Source organism: Stegostoma tigrinum, chromosome 22, assembly GCF_030684315.1.
Source record: "Stegostoma tigrinum isolate sSteTig4 chromosome 22, sSteTig4.hap1, whole genome shotgun sequence".
In the NCBI taxonomy this organism is placed as follows: Eukaryota; Metazoa; Chordata; class Chondrichthyes; order Orectolobiformes; family Stegostomatidae; genus Stegostoma; species Stegostoma tigrinum.
Window position 1 is genome coordinate 2,927,378 of NC_081375.1, and position 19,618 is coordinate 2,946,995.

At 46.8% G+C, this 19,618-nt stretch overlaps 1 protein-coding gene across 4 annotated transcripts in view; it reads left to right on the top strand.

Moving 5' to 3' along the window:
* Window positions 1-19,618, top strand: part of LOC125463854 (glutamine-rich protein 2-like) — a 136,680-nt gene that overhangs the window by 103,723 nt on the left and 13,339 nt on the right. For 3 of the 4 annotated variants that reach the window (XR_009447059.1, XM_059653566.1, XM_059653565.1), the window contains exons 12-17: window positions 6,398-6,535; window positions 7,612-7,730; window positions 9,019-9,087; window positions 10,714-10,809; window positions 11,553-11,756; window positions 18,739-18,889. Coding sequence is in view for 3 of the 4 variants with exons in the window: in XM_059653566.1 (XP_059509549.1) it covers window positions 6,398-6,535; window positions 7,612-7,730; window positions 9,019-9,087; window positions 10,714-10,809; window positions 11,553-11,756; window positions 18,739-18,889 (777 nt within the window). In the remaining variant the exon portion in view is untranslated. The remainder of the gene's footprint in view (window positions 1-6,397; window positions 6,536-7,611; window positions 7,731-9,018; window positions 9,088-10,713; window positions 10,810-11,552; window positions 11,757-18,738; window positions 18,890-19,618) is intronic. The other variant, XM_059653567.1, reaches the window with a different exon arrangement.

Sequence of the window (19,618 nt, forward strand, 5' to 3'; positions counted from 1 at the left end):
GGTGTGTGTGAGGTCGGTGTGTGTGTAACGTTGGTGTGTGTCTGTAAGGTCAGTGCGTGTGTCAGGTTGGGGTGTGTCTGTAAGGTCAGTGCATGTGTAAAGTTGGTGTGTGTGTAAGGCCGGTGTGTGTGTCAGGTTGTTGTGTGTGTAAGGTCGGTGCGGGTGTCAGGTCGGGGTGTGCCTGTAAGGTCAGTGCATGTGTAAGGTCGGTGTGTGTGTCAGGTCGGGGTGTGTGTAACGTTGGTGTGTGTCTGTAAGGTCAGTGTGTGTGTCAGGTCGGTGTGTGTGTAAGGTCAGTGCGTGTGTCAGGTTGGGGTGTGTCTGTAAGGTCAGTGCGTGTGTAAAGTTGGTGTGTGTGTCAGGTTGGTGTGTGTGTAAGGCCGGTGTGTGTGTCAGGTTGGTGTGTGTGTAAGGTGAGTGCGGGTGTCAGGTCGGGGTGTGTGTCAGGTCGGGGTAAGTCTGTAAGGTCAGTGCGTGTGTAAGGTCGGTGTGTGTGTCAGGTTGGTGTGTGTGTCAGGTCGGTGTGTGTGTAAGGCCGGTGCATGTGTCAGGTCAGTGCGTGTGTAAGGTTGATGTGTGTGTGTAAGGCCGGTGTGTGTGTAAGGCCGGTGTGTGTGTAAGGTCGGTGTGTGTGTCAGGTCGGTGTGTATGTCAGGTCGGTGTGTGTCAGGTTGGTGTGTGTGTAAGGTTGGTGTGTGTGTAAGGTCAGTGTATGTGTAAGATCGGTGTGTGTGTCAGGTCGGTGTGTGTCAGGTTGGTGTGTGTGTAAGGTCAGTGTATGTGTAAGATCGGTGTGTGTGTCAGGTCGGTGTGTGTGTGTCAGGTTGGTGTGTGTGTAAGGTCAGTGTATGTGTAAGATCGGTGTGTGTGTCAGGTCGGTGTGTGTGTGTCAGGTCGGTGTGTGTGTGTAAGGTCGGTGTGTGTGTCAGGTCGGTGTGTGTGTCAGGCTGGTGTGTGTGTGTCAGGTCAGGTTGGTGTGTGTGTCAGGTCGGTGTGTGTGTAAGGTCGGTGTGTGTGTCAGGTCGGTGTTGTGTGTAAGTTGGTGTGTGTAATTTTGATGAGTGTGTCACAGGGGTGTGTGTGTCCGGTCGGTGTGTGTGTCACAGGGGTGTGTGTGTGTAAGGCCGGTGTGTGTGTAAGGTCGGTGTGTGTAAGGCCGGTGTGTGTGTAAGGTCGGTGTGTGTAAGGCCGGTGAGTGACACACTCTGGGAGTGACATTGTGGGGGATGTAATGACCAGGTTTACAATTAGTTTTGTTGCCCCAAGTTTACACAGCACCACACACGGACCCTCCCCCCAGGCCCGAGGGACGCTCGCGCAGGACCCGAGGGACACTCCCCCCGGGCCCGAGGGACACTCCCCCCGGGCCCGAGGGACACTCACGCAGGGCACGAGGGACACTCCCCCCAGGCCCGAGGGACACTCACGCAGGGCACGAGGGACACTCCCCCCAGGCCCGAGGGACACTCACGCAGGGCCCGAGGGACACTCATCCCAGGCCCAAGGGACACTCACGCAGGGCCCGAGGGACGGTCACCCCGGGCCCGAGGGACACTTGCGCCGGGCCTGAGGGGCACTCACACCGGGCCCGAGGGACACTCACGCCGGGCACGAGGGGCACTCACACCGGGCCCGAGGGACACTCACGCAGGGCCCGAGGGACACTCATCCCAGGCCCAAGGGACACTCACGCAGGGCCCGAGGGACGGTCACCCCGGGCCCGAGGGACACTTGCGCCGGGCCTGAGGGACACTCACGCAGGGCCCAAGAGACACTCACCCCAGGCCCAAGGGACACTCACGCAGGGCCCGAGGGACACTCATGCCGGGCCCTAGGGACATTCAGTCCAGGCCCGAGGGATGCTCACCCCGGGCCCGATGGACTCTCACACCGGTCCCGAGGGACACTCACACCAGGCCTGAGGGACACTCAAAACATCAAAAAAATTAATAAAATAAAGCAATAAAATAAAAACATTGCCATTGATCCACTTCCTGTGTTTTAGCCCTGAATGTCCTGGATTTTTTGTTCTGCTCCACGTATATAAACATTCCTAAAATGACACATAAAGTTCAAACTTTCTCTCTGGCCTCCATCAGGCAGGGCACCCTGGAGATTGAATGTAAAACGGGAATAGTACATGACCATGTGGAGGCTGTTTAAGGAGCAGTTGTTGCGAGTGATGTATAAATTTGTTCCTCTGAGACAGGTAAGAAGGGGTAAGATTAAGGAGCCTTGGATGACGGGAACAGAGGTGCTTCTCGTCAAAAAGAAAAAGGCAGCGTACGTAAGGTGGAGGAAGCAAGGGTCTAGCACAGCTTTAGAGGATTACAGGCTTTCTCGGAAGGAGCTCAAAAGTGGACTGAGGAGAACCAGGAGGGGGCACGAGAAAGGCTTGGCAGGAAGGATAAGGGAGAACCCGAAGGCATTTTACTCATACGTGAGGAATAGGAGAATGATCAGGGAGAAGGTAGGGCCGATCAGGGATAGCGTAGGGAACTTGTGCGTGGAGTCTGGGCAGATAGGGGAAACCCTAAATGAGTTTTTTTTGCTTCAGTTTTCACTAAGGAAAGGGACCTTGTTGTGAATGAGAACTTTGAGGAGCAGGGAAACAGGCTTGAACAGATCAAGATTGAGGAAGTTAAGGTGCTGGAAATTTTGGCAAACGTTAAGATTGATAAGTCCCCAGGGCCAGACCAGATTTATCCTAGGTTGCTCCAGGAAGCAAGAAAGGAGGTTGCTAAGCTGCTGGCGAAGATCTTTGCTTCCTCACTCTCCATGGGAGTCGTACCGGAAGATTGGAGGGAGGGAGGCAAATGTTGTTCCTCTTTTCAAAACATCAAAAAAATTAATAAAATAAAGCAATAAAATAAAAACATTGCCATTGATCCACTTCCTGTGTTTTAGCCCTGAATGTCCTGGATTTTTTGTTCTGCTCCACGTATATAAACATTCCTAAAATGACACATAAAGTTCAAACTTTCTCTCTGGCCTCCATCAGGCAGGGCACCCTGGAGATTGAATGTAAAACGGGAATAGTACATGACCATGTGGAGGCTGGAAACCCCTGGAAATTACAGACCAGTCAGTCTTACGTCTGTGGTCAGCAAGGTTTTGTAAAGAATTCTGAGGGATAGATTTATGACTATTTGGAAAAGCATAGTGTGATTAAAGGGAGTCAGCATGGCTTTGTGAGGGGCAGGTCATGCCTTTCAAATCTTATTGAGTTCTTTGAGGAAGACACGAGACAGGTTGACGAGGGTCGAGCCGTGGATGAGGTGTACATGGACTTCAGCAAGGCATTTGATAAGGTTGCCCACGGCAGGCTCATTCATAAGGTCAGGAGGTATGGGATACAGGGTGATTTGCTTGTCTGGATTCAGAATTGGTTGGCTGACAGGAGGCAGAGAGTGGTTGTAGATGGTAAATATTCTGCCTGGAGGTCAGTGCTGAGTGGTGTCCCGCAGGGCTCTGTGCTTGGGCCTCTGCTGTTTGTAGTTTTTATAAATGACTTGGATGAGGAGGTTGAGGGGTGGGTTAGTATGTTTGCTGATGACACAAAGGTTGGAGGTGCCGTTGATAGTATCGAGGGCTATTGCAGGCTTCAGCGAGACATTGACAGAATGCAGAGCTGGGCTGAGAAATGGCAGATGGAGTTCAACCTGGATAAATGCGAAGTGATGCATTTTGGAAGGTCGAACTTAAATGCTGAATGTAGGATTAAAGGCAGGATTGACGGCAGTGTGGAGGAACAGCGGGATCTTGGCGTTCAAGTGCATAGCTCCCTCAAAGTTGCCACCCAGGTGGATAAGGTTGTTAAGAAAGCATATGGTGCTTTGGCTTTCATTAACAGGGGGATCGAGTTTAAGAGCCGTGAGGTTATACTGCACCTCTACAAAACCCTGGTGAGACCACACTTGGAATATTGTGTCCAGTTCTGGTCGCCCTATTATAGGAAAGATGTGGAGGCTTTGGAGAGGGTGCGAAGGAGGTTTACCAGGATGCTGCCTGGACTGGAGGGCTTGTCTTACGAGGAGAGGTTGACTGAGCTCGGACTTTTCTCTCTGGAGAGAAGGAGGAAGAGAGGTGACATGATCGAGGTGTACAAGGTAATGAGAGGCATGGATAGAGTCGATAGCCAGAGACTTTTTCCCAGAGCAGGATTGACTGCCACGAGTGGTCATAGTTTTAAGGTGTTAGGAGGAAGGTATAGAGGAGACGTCAGAGGGAGGTTCTTCACCCAGAGAGTTGTGAGCGCATGGAATAGTTTACCAGTGGTAGTCGTGGAAGCAGAGTCATTAGTGACATTTAAGCGACTGCTGGACATGCACATGGACAGCAGTGAATTGAGGGGAATGTAGGTTAGGTTATTTTTGGATTAGGATCATTCCACGGCACAATATCGTGGGCCGAAGGGCCTGTACTGTGCTGTACTTTTCTATGTTCTATGTTCTATGAAAAGGGATTGTGATTTTGTTGGGACAGAGTGTGAATGGGCAGGAGATCCAGCTCAAACTGAAAATCTTTGTGTCTCATTTTAGCACGGCCTAACTTCTGTATTGCCTAGAAACTTACAAATATTTGTGCAGTTATTTTTGGAAAGTGTCTATCAAATCCGCTCCTGCCTCTCTGTCAGGCAGTGTTCGAGCTCACAGCAACATGCTGTGTCAACAACATTCTCTTCATCTTCTGCATTAGTTGTGCTGCCAGTCTCCTTCAAGCTCCTGCTGATCCTCTGTCACCATAAGTAGCTTGTCCCTGGCTACTTCATGTAAATCTCTCAATTTTCCACATCTCCATCACACATCCCCCTAATCCTCTCTGCTGTCTCTGGTGGTAATCGAGGACAAGTCCGATCCCAGGTCTACCCTGAATTTTCTTTCTGTTTACTGTGGGGCTCGGCCAATGAACACGTTCAAAAGGAGCTGCCAATGGCCTTTAGCAAAACAACACAGACGTTTATTACAGAAAAGGAAAACACAGACTGTGTTACACTTTACAACAACTATTTTAAATATTCTTATCATAATTATCAGAAACTAAGCTTTGATACTTTTACCTTGACAACCTTCAGGCACATAGCCCTGAGTGTATGGTCAACAACACCCTTTTATTTTTCTATGTTTTGGATTTTAAACAAAACGGGAGCAGGCCTATTTAAACGAAGGACGGAGGAAGAAATGCTTCATTTTTAAAAACAAGTTATTGGAATTCATGACAACAAAATGTGAGGCTGGATGAACACAGCAGGCCAAGCAGCATCTCAGGAGCACAAAAGCTGACGTTTCGGGCCTAGAAGGGTCTCGGCCCGAAACGTCAGCTTTTGTGCTCCTGAGATGCTGCTTGGCCTGTTGTGTTCAAACAGCCTCACATTTTGTTGTTATTAGAATTCATTGTGAGTTGTGTTTACACTGTTGCTTTGTTGAAGCGATGGAGGAAGATGTTTGATGGGGGTTTGTTCACTGCAAGCTCTACCCGGAGACAGGCTGTTGATGAGTTTTTCCAATTGAGACCAGATTGTGAAGGCCAGGAGTTTCCAGCATGAAAGCAGCTCTCTGATTGGCTCTTGGGCAAGTGGACAGTTTGTGTGTGAGCAGTAAAGGCAGAGGGTCTCCAGACTGCCAGAGGCAACATTTCTTTTTCCTGGAGGAACTATGAACAAAACAGCAGCTCATTATTTTCATAGAGTCATAGATGCCCTTCAACCCATTGAATCAGCATCAATGAAAAGCTTCCAGCTTATTGTAATCCCACCATTCGCTACAAACTGTTGCCTCTAACCAGTGACTGAAAAATGGACCAGTTAATGAATTACTTACCCTGTGGTGTCTTTAACAAAGAACTGAAGAAAACTTGCATATTAAATCAGAAATCAGAAGGAATTAGAAAAGGAAACTTCATTAAATCCAGTAGAGTGGTGCTATTGATTGGTGTTCCATGAATTTTCATTTTCTTCACCCATGACATATGTGTTCATATGCCTGTGTCTGTCTGAGGTAGGGATTAAAGATGCAGCTAGTGTTTCAATACAGTTATACATTGAAAAGCCATATTTCAATTTCCTGTAGTTAGAATTGATTTCTATATAATAAATAATTGTTTCTTTTCTTGTTAAGTACAGAAATCTGGTCAGTGTGTTTTGTTTATTGGGGCCTATCAGGGAGCTAAACTGGTGATTTTGAGCAATTTGGTTAACTATTTATTGTGAGAGGAGTGGAGCTCATGTATCAGCCAAATTCCCACATGGGTCACAGCAAGTGGCTGGGAGGTCATTCAGGATGGCCTTGACAGAAGCAGTGAAGAGTTAGGTAGAGAGGAGGACGATGCGTAGATCACGAGAGGGTTGTGTGTGTGTAGTTCCCTACTAGACAACTAATATAATCACTTTTCCTGTTAGAATATCAGCCGCACACAGTTTGATGCTGTAACAGACCAGATCAACAAGATGATTCAGGGAATTCTGAACAAGATCTGTATGCAGGAGAAGGACTGGGGCAGTATTCTCGAACAGCTCACAGCAGAGATGGATTGCAAGGTAAAGCCCCACACTTCTCGGACTCTGCTCCCCGACATTATCCCCGTCGGCTCAGCAAGTTTATGGCTTTGGTGCACAATAGTTTACAAAATAAGCAAGCTCACAATGACCAGTGATAATGGGAACTGCAGATGCTGGAGAATCCAAGATAATAAAATGTGAGGCTGGATGAACACAGCAGGCCCAGCAGCATCTCAGGAGCACAAAAGCTGACGTTTCGGGCCTAGACCCTTCATCAGAGAGGGGGATGGGGTGAGGGTTCTGGAATAAATAGGGAGAGAGGGGGAGGCGGACCGAAGATGGAGAGAAAAGAAGATAGGTGGAGAGGAGAGTATAGGTGGGGAGGTAGGGAGGGGATAGGTCAGTCCAGGGAAGATGGACAGGCCAAGGAGGTGGGATGAGGTTAGTAGATAGCTGGGGGTGCGGCTTGGGGTGGGAGGAAGGGATGGGTGAGAGGAAGAACAGGTTAGGGAAGCAGAGACAGGTTGGACTGGTTTTGGGATGCAGTGGGTGGAGGGGAAGAGCTGGGCTGGTTGTGTGGTGCAGTGGGGGGAGGGGACGAACTGGTCTGGTTTTGGGATGCGGTGGGGGAAGGGGAGATTTCCCCCACCTTCCCCCACTGCATCCCAAAACCAGTCCAACCTGTCTCTGCTTCCCTAATCTGTTCTTCCTCTCACCCATCCCTTCCTCCCACCCCAAGCCGCACGTCCATCTCCTACCTACTAACCTCATCCCACCTCCTTGACCTGTCCCCTCCCTACCTCCCCACCTATACTCTCCTCTCCACCTATCTTCTTTTCTCTCCATCTTCGGTCCGCCTCCCCTCTCTCCCTATTTATTCCAGAACCCTCTCCCCATCCCCCTCTCTGATGAAGGATCTAGGCCCGAAATGTCAGCTTTTGTGCTCCTGAGATCTGCTGGGCCTGCTGTGTTCATCCAGCCTCACATTTTATTAGCTTACAATGACCGTTGATTTTCACAGTCACTTTTTAATAACAGTTGCTTGTTTTTATACTGGCTGCTGGTCTTTTTTGTAACAGCTGCTGTTTTATGGTTTCTGACACTTGTTTTTTTAGCTTAACCGTGTTGAACTGGATCCATTGAAGAAGCAGTTGGAAAATAGGTGGAAATCGATTCGGAAGCACTTGCAGAAACATAAAGGTTTTGAACAGGAAGGAGCTGCAGCACTGAAGAAGTGAGATAATCAGAATCCCTGTCCCAGTGCACATGACTGCAATAATGATCACTGCACTGAAACACAACCCACAATCACAGAACAAAAAACAAAGTTGCTGGAAAAGCTCAGCAGCTCTGGCAGCATCTGTGAAGGAGAAAACAGAGTTAAAGTTTTGGATCCACTGACCTTGTTCCGAGACAGGGTCATTGGACCCAAAACATTAACTCTGTTTTCTCCTTCACAGACGCTGCCAGAGCTGCTGAGCTTTTCCAGCAAGTTTGTTTTTTGTTCCTGATTTACAGCACCTGCTGTTCTTTTGGTTTTTATCAACAATCACAGAAAGCTGGTTGGTGAAGGGCAGAACTGAAGTCAGCATTTACACATTTTTATATTAATTGGGAGAATTACATATTGCAAAGTAACCCAAAAATCACAATTTTCATTTTATCGATGCTCCAGTGAAATCCAATCAAGTATATACAAACAACAGATTCTCTCTATCTTGGTAAAGATTAGAATTTATATGTAGGACTAAGATTTCCAAATTACAAAATCAAAAACCTTAATATTCTGTATAAACCATGACACAGTAAGACAGCCCCTCCTTTAGGACCCCTTTATTTTATGTGTATTTTGTTTTGGAAGACAGTCAGATAATTGCTAATTGTATCCATCCATTTAATTTTACAGGTTTCTCTTTCTTTCTTGCATTTGTTCTGAAGGATCAAGATCAGTCCCTAGCCTTTACACATTCAGTTTGTTTTTATATTGTACATTTGCACCTTGGGGTGTATTATCCATATCATACTCAGTGTCTTTACTGCCCTCAGTACACGTCTTGTACAGAATCTCAGTTCAAATATTTGACAGTCCCATTCTTGCTGCCCCCATGTTTGTCAGTGTTTCAGCAGCTAAACTACTTCTATCAATGCTTTTAGCTTCTTAGCTTCAACATTTACCGTTCTTACCTGGTGTAACACAGCTGCACATCAGTATACATTGTGGAGATTAGCGTGTGGATTACAGATCTCTCTGATGATGTCAATGCCATCACTAGATTTAGTATCTGATATTCCTTAACCTTGCAATGACCCTTATTAATCGGTGAGTGAGGATAACCTTTTAACTAATTAAAACAGGAGATACCTGTCAGGCCAGATATTGCCCTGTGCAGAGAATCGGGGTTTGACCTCTTTAGGACTGTGACCTGTTTGTCAGAAGTGAGTCAGAAATGTAATGGTTTCCTACTCCAGTGTTTGAAACTGAATGGAATGATGTGTCTCTGACATTCTCTTCCTATTGGTAGGCAGCTCATCAGCCATTTCCACTGCCTCTCCTGTGACCGACCATTGGATATCAAAATGACCTCTGCCCCGTAAGTATCAGCTTCCCAGCTCCTAAGGCACACAACCCTCTGGGTGGATCCCAAGTGGATCTCCGCAGATCAGGAATGATTTGGGTCAGCTCAATCAGGTGGATTGTTTCAGGAAGACGGGAATGTTAAAGTCAATGGATGTCAGTGCAGAATTTTAATAGGCATTACAGAAAAAGGAAGAGGAACCTTCAGTTCAATTGTTCATTTCATGCATGAAGAATATGCCAAAGAACATTCAAACCAGTGAAGTAGCCTCTTCAAGATGAGTTAATGTTGTAATTTCGAAAGGTAGCAAACACTTCACAGCAAAGGCCTGCAAGAAGCAACAAATTAATGTTTAAAACATCAGTGGTTTTACTGATGACTGTGAGAGAGAAGCACACACCCTTCTTCAGAACACTGCCGTTGGATCATTTACCATTACCTGAGAAAGCAGACGGTCTTAGCTTAAACCCTCACCCAAACGACACTCCCTCAGCATTGATGCTCCGACAGCGCCCACTCCCTCAGCACAGACCCTCTGACAGCGCCCACTCCCTCAGCACTGACCCTCCGACAGTGTGGCGCTCCCTCAGCACTGACCCACTGACAGTGCCCGCTCCCTCAGCACTGACATTCCAACAGTGTGGCGCTCCCTCAGCACTGACCCTCCAACAGTGCAGCACTCCCTCAGCGCTGACCCTCCGACAGTGCGGCAGGCACAAGGAGATTGTGCATAAGACACGTTTACACCTGATCTGAGGGGCTGCCTCCAGTCTGGGAATCATACCCCTGTGAGAATGTGATTGCCTTGGAGTTAGTGCAGAAACAGTGAGTGAGAATAACCCGGGGATGAGAACAGGCTGTAGGAATTGGCATTATTTTTCTTCGAGAGGAGAAGGCTGAGGGCCATTCTAATAGTTTTGGAGACCATAAAGGGCTGTCCAGAGTCAATTGAGAGAAATGTTCCCTCTCATTAAAGGATTGAGAGGGAGTGAAACCAGATATAAAATAATTTTAAACAATGATTGGTATGATAGGAGACAATTGTTTTTCACTTGCAAGTGGTTCAGGTATGGAATGCACTGCCTGGAAATGTAGTGGTTCAGGTATGGGATGTACTGCTTGGAAATGTAGTGGAGGGAGGTTCGGCTGAGAAATTTAAAGGGAGAGTGAGATGATTGCTTAACTAGATACAATGTGGGTTGGAGAAGAGGCAGGAGAGTAGCAATAAGTCCTATTGCACATTCACAGAGTTAGTGCAGACATGATGGGCTGAATGGCCTCTGTCAGAGCGATCAGAGTTCTGTGATTTGGTGCTGGTAAGATGAAATTGATAGATTGTATTTCCTGGTTGGAGAATCCAAAACACAAGCAAGACCCAATTGTATGAATTCACTCAAAGATTGTGAATGTTTGAATTCTCTATCCCAGAGCGTTACGGGTGCCCCCTCATGGAACGTGTTTAAGGCTGGCAGAGACAGATTGTGTTGCCTGAGAGAATCGCCGGATCTGGGGGCTATGTTCAGGAAAGTTGGAGTCGAAACCCAAGTTGGGTTTCAGTTGTTCTGAGTGGGACAGCAGATTGAATGGGCTGAATGGTGTATTCCTGCTTGTCGAGTTCTGACTGTTTTCTGTTCTCTGCAGTAATGTAATCTCATTTCCGATACCGACCTATCCTGTTCACGGTTATCCCCGTTCCCACTGGCAGGATATTGATCATTCACGATGGAGGAATCGAGGGTAAGCGATCTTTCTCAGTGTGCCCATACTCTAACATTCCTCCTCTTTGTTTCTTATTTATGTACAGCTGCTGTTCACCTGGTTTCTGTGGCCCTGGAATGTGGTTGGTTTGGCTGGACGGCTGTGAGTGACCAGGCCCAGACCTTATGGCCAACAGATGTCGTGACTTTGATGCGTGCGCCAAAGACTGGGCTGGGACACAGCACAGTGTGTAAGGATGTGAATGTACAGATACAGGCTTCACACAGGCAGGACATTGCTGAAGTCAGCAATCTGTTAGGTTCTGCCTCATCTCGAGATCTGCAGTGTTAACCTGTAACTGGCCAGGTTAGGGCTGTAACATAACACCATTTTCACACAGATGTATGAATGGTCAGCGTTGGGGGGTAAAGACCTCAGAACTCACTGCTTTCCATCCTGTGAATGCAGGTTAGAAAACTGAGAGAGAATGTTGAAGGAGAAACAGCAGCAATTTCTCATCTCCCAGATCAGCCAACCAACAGACACACACCTTACAGCCATGGAACTCCATGACTTTGTGGCTAAGGGGCTGCACTGTTTCATGAAGGCAGCTCACTACTGCCTCCTCCTGGGCACCTAGAGACCGGGAAATGAATTAAAAATAACGCTACCATAGAATGTGATCTCAGAAGGACTCTGGTACAAGCTGTTGCATTCATTCTCGATGTCTTTGCTTGTTGGAGTTTTGCAGCAATGTTAACACTGTGTTTCCCTGTTAACAGAGTACAGTCCCATGCACTACATGATCGGACTATAAACAGCATGCAGCGCCTGCACATGAGCCTGTGCAGGCAGATAGAGAGTGTGCAGACCCACATTAAGGGATCAGTCAAGGCAGTGAGTCCATTTATGAGGCCCCTGCTTCATATGGGCTGTCCAATAGCAAGACCAGCTCCTCGCAAAATGTATGAGAGTCTCATCAAATCGTGAGTATGAGGAGGGCTGAGAGATAGTGAAAGGGAGGGACAGATCAAATTGGAGAAAGTGGTGCAGACAGAGACACAGTGAGGGTGGTGGGGGGTGGTGGTGGTGAAGAAACTGCCCAAGGCACAGACAGCTATCTGCATGGGTGCAGTTAGCAGGAATGTTATGGTAGTAGGGGCCGTACTGACAGGGTGAGACAATGCTCTCTGAAGCTGAGAGTGAGAGCCGAGGTATTAATAAATAGAGGTATACAGCATAGAAACAGACCCTTCCATGCTGACCAAATATCCTACATTAGTCTAACCCCATTTGCCAGCATTTGGCCCATATCCCTCTAAACCCTTCCTATTCATGCACCCCTCCAGATGTTGTAATTATACCAGCCTCTCCCATATCCTCTGACAGCTCATTCCATATGCGCACCACCCTTGCCTCTTAGGACCCTTTTAAATCTTTCCCAGCTCACCTTAAAGCACCTTCCCCATGTCCTTATCCCAAGCCTCTCACACTCGCCTTGTCATCACATCAGCTGCTGCCACAAACAACCCATTATCAGCCACTAACAGACGCCATAGGCGTTGTACCAGCCTGAGCTTTACCCAATACTTCGTCTGCCCAACTGTTTTTCTTTCTCTCTCAACTCCATCTCCACCTATCATTTATATCTCCCCCCTCCTCCCATGCATCTTCAGCAAATATACCTACCTTTTCCTGGCTATAATCAGTTTGAAACAAGAGTCACTGGAAACAAAATGTTGACTCTGCTTTCTGTCTACGGATGCTGCCAGACCTGCTGAGTTTTTGCTGCACTTTCTCTTTTTGTTTCTGATTTCCAACATCTACATTTTTAAAGTAAGTAAACGTGTTAAGCCACTACGTATATGATAACGAAGCCTAAATATTGAATCATGTTGTTCAGTTTAAAAGGTAGGAAGCTCGGAGAATGTGGTGGGGAGCTCCGAAAGTTAACGATGTGATTGGAAGTACAAAGTGACATAGCCTTAAGTCGAGAGAGTGAAAAGTTTGGGTCCAGATAAGAAATGTAAGAGGGCTCTTGCAGGAGCACTTTCTAAGCCCATTAACAGTAGGTACAGTCTAGCTCAGAGTTTACAGGGGGTTCGGGGTGACAAGTACCACAGTGGCCATGGAAAAGTTCACCTACATGTAGATTGGGTGAATCAGATCAAAAAGCCATCGTGGATGATTAGTTCATTGACTGTTTTCAAGAAAATATATTTAAACAGTAGATTCTAGAAGCAGACAGGGATTCTGCTCTAGATCTGGTAATGTTCAATGAAATAGCATGAATCAAGAGACTGCATTATTTGGTGCAGTCCTGCATGTAGCTATACAAAACTGGGCCAACGGTTGGTGAGTCTCTGTAAATATTAGTGGTGTCTTCAAATCACTTCCACTGCTAAATGGTGACAGTTCTGTCATCTAATCACCTCCTTCTGTCTCCTTATTGTTGGAAACAAATGGGTTAAATGACTATGAATTTAGACTTCATTAAATATATGTTTAGAGCAATGCTACAAGTAACTGAAATGCTTTGAGAGTATTCCCGAAGAGTTCCTTCTAACAAGCAATGCTTCAGCACAGTGAGCAGTCTGATGAAAATACTGGTGAAAATGAGGTAAGTGCTTTCTGCAATGGTTAATGATTTTAGGAAGCTGATCTTTTTCCTTTTTACCAATGTGTGGCATCACGGTCATCTGTACATGTGCTCCATCTCTTGTGTTGGGAACATATTTCATAAGAAACCATCTCAAGATAATGCACCAGTTTCAACTTGGCCATTCCTAGGTTCATTTCTCAGATCAATGCCCTGACCAGTCAGAGTCAACCTGCCTGATTTGATATCTAAACAAAGCCTGGCAGTTAACTGTCAGTCATCAGTAGAGGGTGCATTGGTCAAGGCATCAGGCCATGGATAATCAGAGTTAATTTTCCAACCAATCTGCACTCTCTTCTCATGCAATAATTTTTGTTTTTCTTTGTGAAGTTGAATTATTGTGAAATTCCTGACAACTGCAAGATGTAAAGCTTTGACAGAATATGTTTTTCAGCAATATTGGAGACGACCAATGTGTTATTTGAATAATTTAAAAAGAGCATTTGAGAAAAAGCTATTTAGTAATTCACAATAAATAGTAAGAATTTCTGCAATTACTGGAACAGGGGAAAAACGACCAGAGCTTAAGCTAGAGTTGGTCCTCCAGAGAGGAACTCTAGGGAATTGACAGTAGAAAGTGAGAAAAATTGGAAGCTTTAAAATTTGGGTATCCTCACTGCAGAGAACTTTGACGATTTCCCAAAGTTGTTTGAAAATCAAGAGCAGAACAACAGTGAGGGGCTTTAAATAATCACTGTCACCAAGGAAGAGGTGCTGGGAAAGTATGAGGCCTGAAGGCTGACAGGTGTCTAGAACCAGACAGCTTACATTCAAGGGTCTTAAACTAAGTGGCTACAGAGATGGTAGAATGAATCTTTATAATTCTCCAAAATGGCTTGATTCTGCAATTGTCCCAGTGGATTGGAAAGTAGCAAATGTAACAGTTATTTAAGAGAGGATAGAAGTGGGAAGTTATTGGTCTGTTAGCCTAATGCCTGCTAGAATCCATTATTAAGGAGGTTATGCCAGGATTTATATTGTGATAATGGAATATAGCAGAGGCAATATAATTTGTGAAAGAGAAATTGTGCAGAACTGAGTGATTAGAGTTTTTGGTGGAAGTACCAAGCAATTTGAATGATGGAGAGCCTGTGTACATGGAGCATTTGGATTTTCCAAAAGGCATTTCATAACGAGACACACCAGAAGTTACTCCACAAGGTAAGATTTCAGGGACACTATTATGAAATGGAAATGACATTGAACTCATCATCTGTGAAACTCTCAGTAGTTGTCTGAAAACCCATAGGGCCCTTACCTAAGATAACAAAGTGTGGAGCTGGATGAACACAGCAGGCCAAGCAGCATCTCAGGAGCACAAAAGCTGATGTTTTGGGCCTAGACCCTTCATCAGAGAGCTCTCTGATGAAGGGTCTAGGCCCAAAACGTCAGCTTTTGTGCTCCTGAGATGCTGCTTGGCCTGCTGTTTTCATCCAGCTCCACACTTTGTTATCTTGGATTCTCCAGCATCTGCAGTTCCTATTATCACTGGGCCCTTACCTAATGTCCTTTCAGGAAGGAAACCTGGTCTGGTTGACATGTGACTCCACAATTGCAGCGCGGGTGACCCTAACTGTCCTCTGATATCGCTGAGCAAGCTCCTCAGTTTAAGAGCAATTGGATAGTTGGCCTTGTCAATGACACCAATACACCATAAGAGAATAAAAGTACCCTGTTTGGGGTAACAGGAGCACTCGGGTGTCATCAGATGCCCATCCTCCTCTGCCATTCTAGATTATGGCTAATCATCTAGTTCAACTCTATTTTCCTGGGCCATGCCCATGTTCCTTAAAGCCATCTATATTGAGAAACCAATCAATCTCAGTCTTGAAACTGCTCAATGATTGAGCTTCCGCAGTCCTATGGAGCAGAGAATTACAAAACCTACTACCCTCTGAGTGATGAAATTTCTCCTCATATCAGTCTGAAATGGTCTGCTATAGAGGTACTGTCACTGGATTAGTCATTCAGAGGCTCCCAGGTAATGCTGTAGGGATCTAGAGTTGAACTGCATTGTGGCAAATATGGTTTGAATTCAAATTCAAAAAATTTTGAATTAAATCTATAATGATGACAATGAAACCCATCTGGTTCACCAATGTCCTTTGGGAAAGGAAACTGCTATCCTTATCTGGTCTAACCTACATGTGACTCCAGACCCATAACACAGGGTTGCCTCTTAACTGCGCACTTCTTTCAAATCATTGACAACAGACAAATCCACTTGGCAGTGACCTGGGCACCAGAAACTATCAACGCTGCAAAATCCCCCAACTAACATCTGGGACCTTATACCAAGATTGCGAGAGCTGCTCGCTAGTCAAGCAGGAACCTGAAATAGTCATACTCATGGAATTGTACCTGACAAAGGAAAAATTGCTCAGGTATGTCCTGTACACAAAAAGCAGGACAAATCCAACCCGGCCAATTACCCCCCATCAGTCTCCTCTCGACCATCAGTAAAGTGATGGAAGGTGTCAGTAACAGAGCTATCGAGCAGCACCTGCTCAGCAATAACCTGCTCAGTGACGCCCAGTTTGGGTTCCACCAGGGCCCCTCAGCTCCTGATCTCATTCGAGCCTCGGCTCAAACATGGACAAAAGAGCTGAATTCCAGAGGTGAGGTGAGAGTGACAGCCCTTGACATCAAGGCTGCATTCGACCAAATGTGGCATCAAGGATCCCTGGCAAAACTGGAATTTTCAGGACTGACCTCGATCTCTCCCCAGAAAATCAATCATTGTCAAAAGTTCCCAAACACAAGGCGGGGCCAAATCCTTGGTAAAGGTGCGGATGAAGAAATCTTTGAGAAACTAGCATAATGTGTTTGTTGAGTACATCAAGAAATAGACACACAAAGCCTCAAACCCATCATACCTTGCATCAAAGAGAACACAGTGTGGAGCTGGATGAACACAGCAGGCCAGGCAGCATCACAGGAACAGGAAGTTGGCATTTTAGCTCAGGACCCTCCTTCAGAAATGGGGAGGTGGAGGGGAGCTCAGAAATAAATAGAGAGGAGTGGTGGGGCTGAGGGATTTCTGGTCCTGAAAGAAATACAGCCACATTTAGGTTAGACTACAGTGGGAACTGGAGAAAATCTCAGATTCAGTGCTTGACCGAGCTTCAATCCCTGGGCCCACTGAGGGATACAGGGTCTGGGGATCTGGGGTTATGGAGGTATCTGGTACCATTTGGGAATCCAGATGCTTGTACAGGTTCTGGTGAATAGCTAGCTTTCTGGAGAGACAAGGAGCCCTTTTAGATTTGAGATTGTGGGAAATTAGGAGATTTGAAGGAATTCTGGGTGCGGACAGGTGAGCGATGCTCAAGGTAGAGGTCATTATAGTGATAGACACGCCATGAGGATGGAAATGGAACTCAGGATTCAGTCCAACACTGAGATTGTAAATGGGCTGACTCTCCACGAGACAGTCATCGGGGAAAGGAACTGGAACAGGGTGTTTCTAACAGAAATCAAAGGTAGTTTTCATCTTTCATTGGGTGGAATCATCTAAGATGAACATTGACCATTGAGGAGGAAGTGAGAGGGTGGGGAGAGGAGGGGGGAGAGAGGGAGATGGTGGAGTGGAAGAGCTGGTTGTTATCAGTGTACATTGAGATGTTAACCTGGGACAGCAAAAGGTGGTTTAGGGACCCTCGGTTAGATTAGATTACTTACAGTGTGGAAACGGGCCCTTCGGCCAAACAAGTCCACACCGCCCCTTGCAGCATCCCATCCCCCTATGACCCACACACCCCTGGCAATTTAGCATGGCCGATCCACCTGGCCTGCACATCTTTTGACTGTGAGAGGAAACCGGAGCACCCGGAGGAAACCCACGCAGACGCGGGGAGAACGTGCAAACTCCACACAAACAGTCGCCCGAGGCTGGAATCGAACCCGGGTCCCTGGCGCTATGAGGCTGCAGTGCTAACCACTGAGACACCGTTCAGCCCTCGGATAGATCTGTGGACCTGCATTGGTAACAGGATGAAGTTGCAGGAGAAGCTTCTGCTTGAGAGATAAAGAACCAAGAGGTCAAAGAGGAATAATTCTCCATTTCGGGTGAGTTGAGGGAGAGTTCAGACTGAGAGCGATATGAGGTATGGCATGCATTTCTGAAAAGGGACAAGATTCTGGGAAATTTTTATTTGTTTGTGGAATGTGAGTGATTGGCTGGGACAGCAGTTATTGTCTGTCCCTAATCTTCCCGTAAACTGAGCAATTTACTCAGCCATTTCAGAATCAACCACATTGCTGTGGGTCTGGTGTCACTTGTAGGCCAGACCAGGAAAATATGTTAGATTTGAACCATATGATTTCACAACAACTGATAACGGACACCATTAGACCAGGTTTTAATTCTATATTATTTATTGAATTCTAATTAAACCATCTGTCATTGATGGGATTTGAACCCATGTCCCCAGAACATTAGAGATAATGGGAACTGCAGATGCTGGAGAATCCAAGATAATGAAATGTGAGGCTGGATGAACACAGCAGGCCAAGCAGCATCTCAGGAGCACAAAAGCTGACATTTCAGGCCTAGACTCTTCATCAGAGAGCTCTGATGAAGGGTCTAGGCCCGAAACGTCAGCTTTTGTGCTCCTGAGATGCTGCTGTTCCCAGAACATCAGTTTGGAGTTCTGGATTACCAGCCCAGTGACAGTACCATCCCAGCACTGCTCCCCAGATGGAGATGGTAAAGGTGGGGGTTTAGTTTGGTTTTGGTTGGTAGGGCAAAAGGAATGTGGGTGTGTACAGGAGCACTGATGGGGATGAGGGGGTGATGTCTGCATTTGTGTTTCATAGGGGCCCATGTTGGCTCTCTGCAATGGTATAAGGATCTGGGAGTAGACTTTGTTGACGGGAAGTTTTGGATTGGAACGTTGGCGGAGGGCAGCCGGAACGCTGGCTGAACCCAATAGTGCTCACAGCACCACCCTCACAAAGCGAAGACTGGGCCAGGACAGAGAATACCATGAAGAAGTTACTGCAAACAAAGCTTTCAGGGTCTGTGGTGAGAGTGAGAAAACACTCGCTGAGTTGTTGTGATGAGGGAGGGTCCGAAGGTGGTCTGTTTGGAGTTTGGAAACACCATTACAAGTGATTTCAGTGATTTGTTCCAGGAGCAGGTGCCGAGGAGAGTGTGATTGGAAGGGGCTCAGGAATATCCTTCAGTCATTGAGACCCCAAGCAGTTGGGATTAATGATGTGGCTGGTAATCAGACCATGTTTTGGGACTTTTTAAAATCGTGTGATTCTGTAGGACCTTCCTTGTCACCTGTTTCCCTTTTTCCCAGAGAACGGATTTCCGAGCTGATGGAGAGCTTCCCACCAAATGCTCGAAGCTGTGGCGGGAGTCACACTCTGACCTCAGGCTACCATCGCCGAGGCCTAAAGAGCTATGAGCATCATCTGAGCATGCTGCTCGATGAGGAACACTCCAACAAGGTTTGACCAGAGAGTTGGGGATCTTTTCAATTGGGGGGTGGGATTGGGGGGGAGGAGGTGTCCTCTGAATTGGGGGGGTGTGTGTCCTCTGGGTAGACGGTGTCATAGAGATATACAGCACAGAAGAAGGCCCTTCAGCCCAACGAGTCTATCAAAAACAACCGCCTAACTATTCAAGATAACAAAGTGTGGATCTGGATGAACACAGCAGGCCAAGCAGCATCTCAGGAGCACAAAAGCTGACGTTTCAGGCCTCGACCCTTCATCAGAGAGGGGGATGGGGAGAGGGAACTGGAATAAATAGGGAGAGAGGGGGAGGCGGACCGAAGATGGAGAGTAAAGAAGATAGGTGGAGAGAGTATAGGTGGGGAGGTAGGGAGGGGATAGGTCAGTCCAGGGAAGACGGACAGGTCAAGGAGGTGGGATGAGGTTAGTAGGTAGATGGGGGTGCGGCTTGGGGTGGGAGGAAGGGATGGGTGAGAGGAAGAACCGGTTAGGGAGGCAGAGACAGGTTGGACTGGTTTTGGGATGCAATGGGTTGGGGGGAAGAGCTGGGCTGGTTGTGTAGTGCAGTGGGGGGAGGGGACGAACTGGGCTGGTTTAGGGATGCAGTAGGGGAAGGGGAGATTTTGAAACTGGTGAAGTCCACATTGATACCATATGGCTGCAGGGTTCCCAGGCAGAATATGAGTTGCTGTTCCTGCAACCTTCGGGTGGCATCATTGTGGC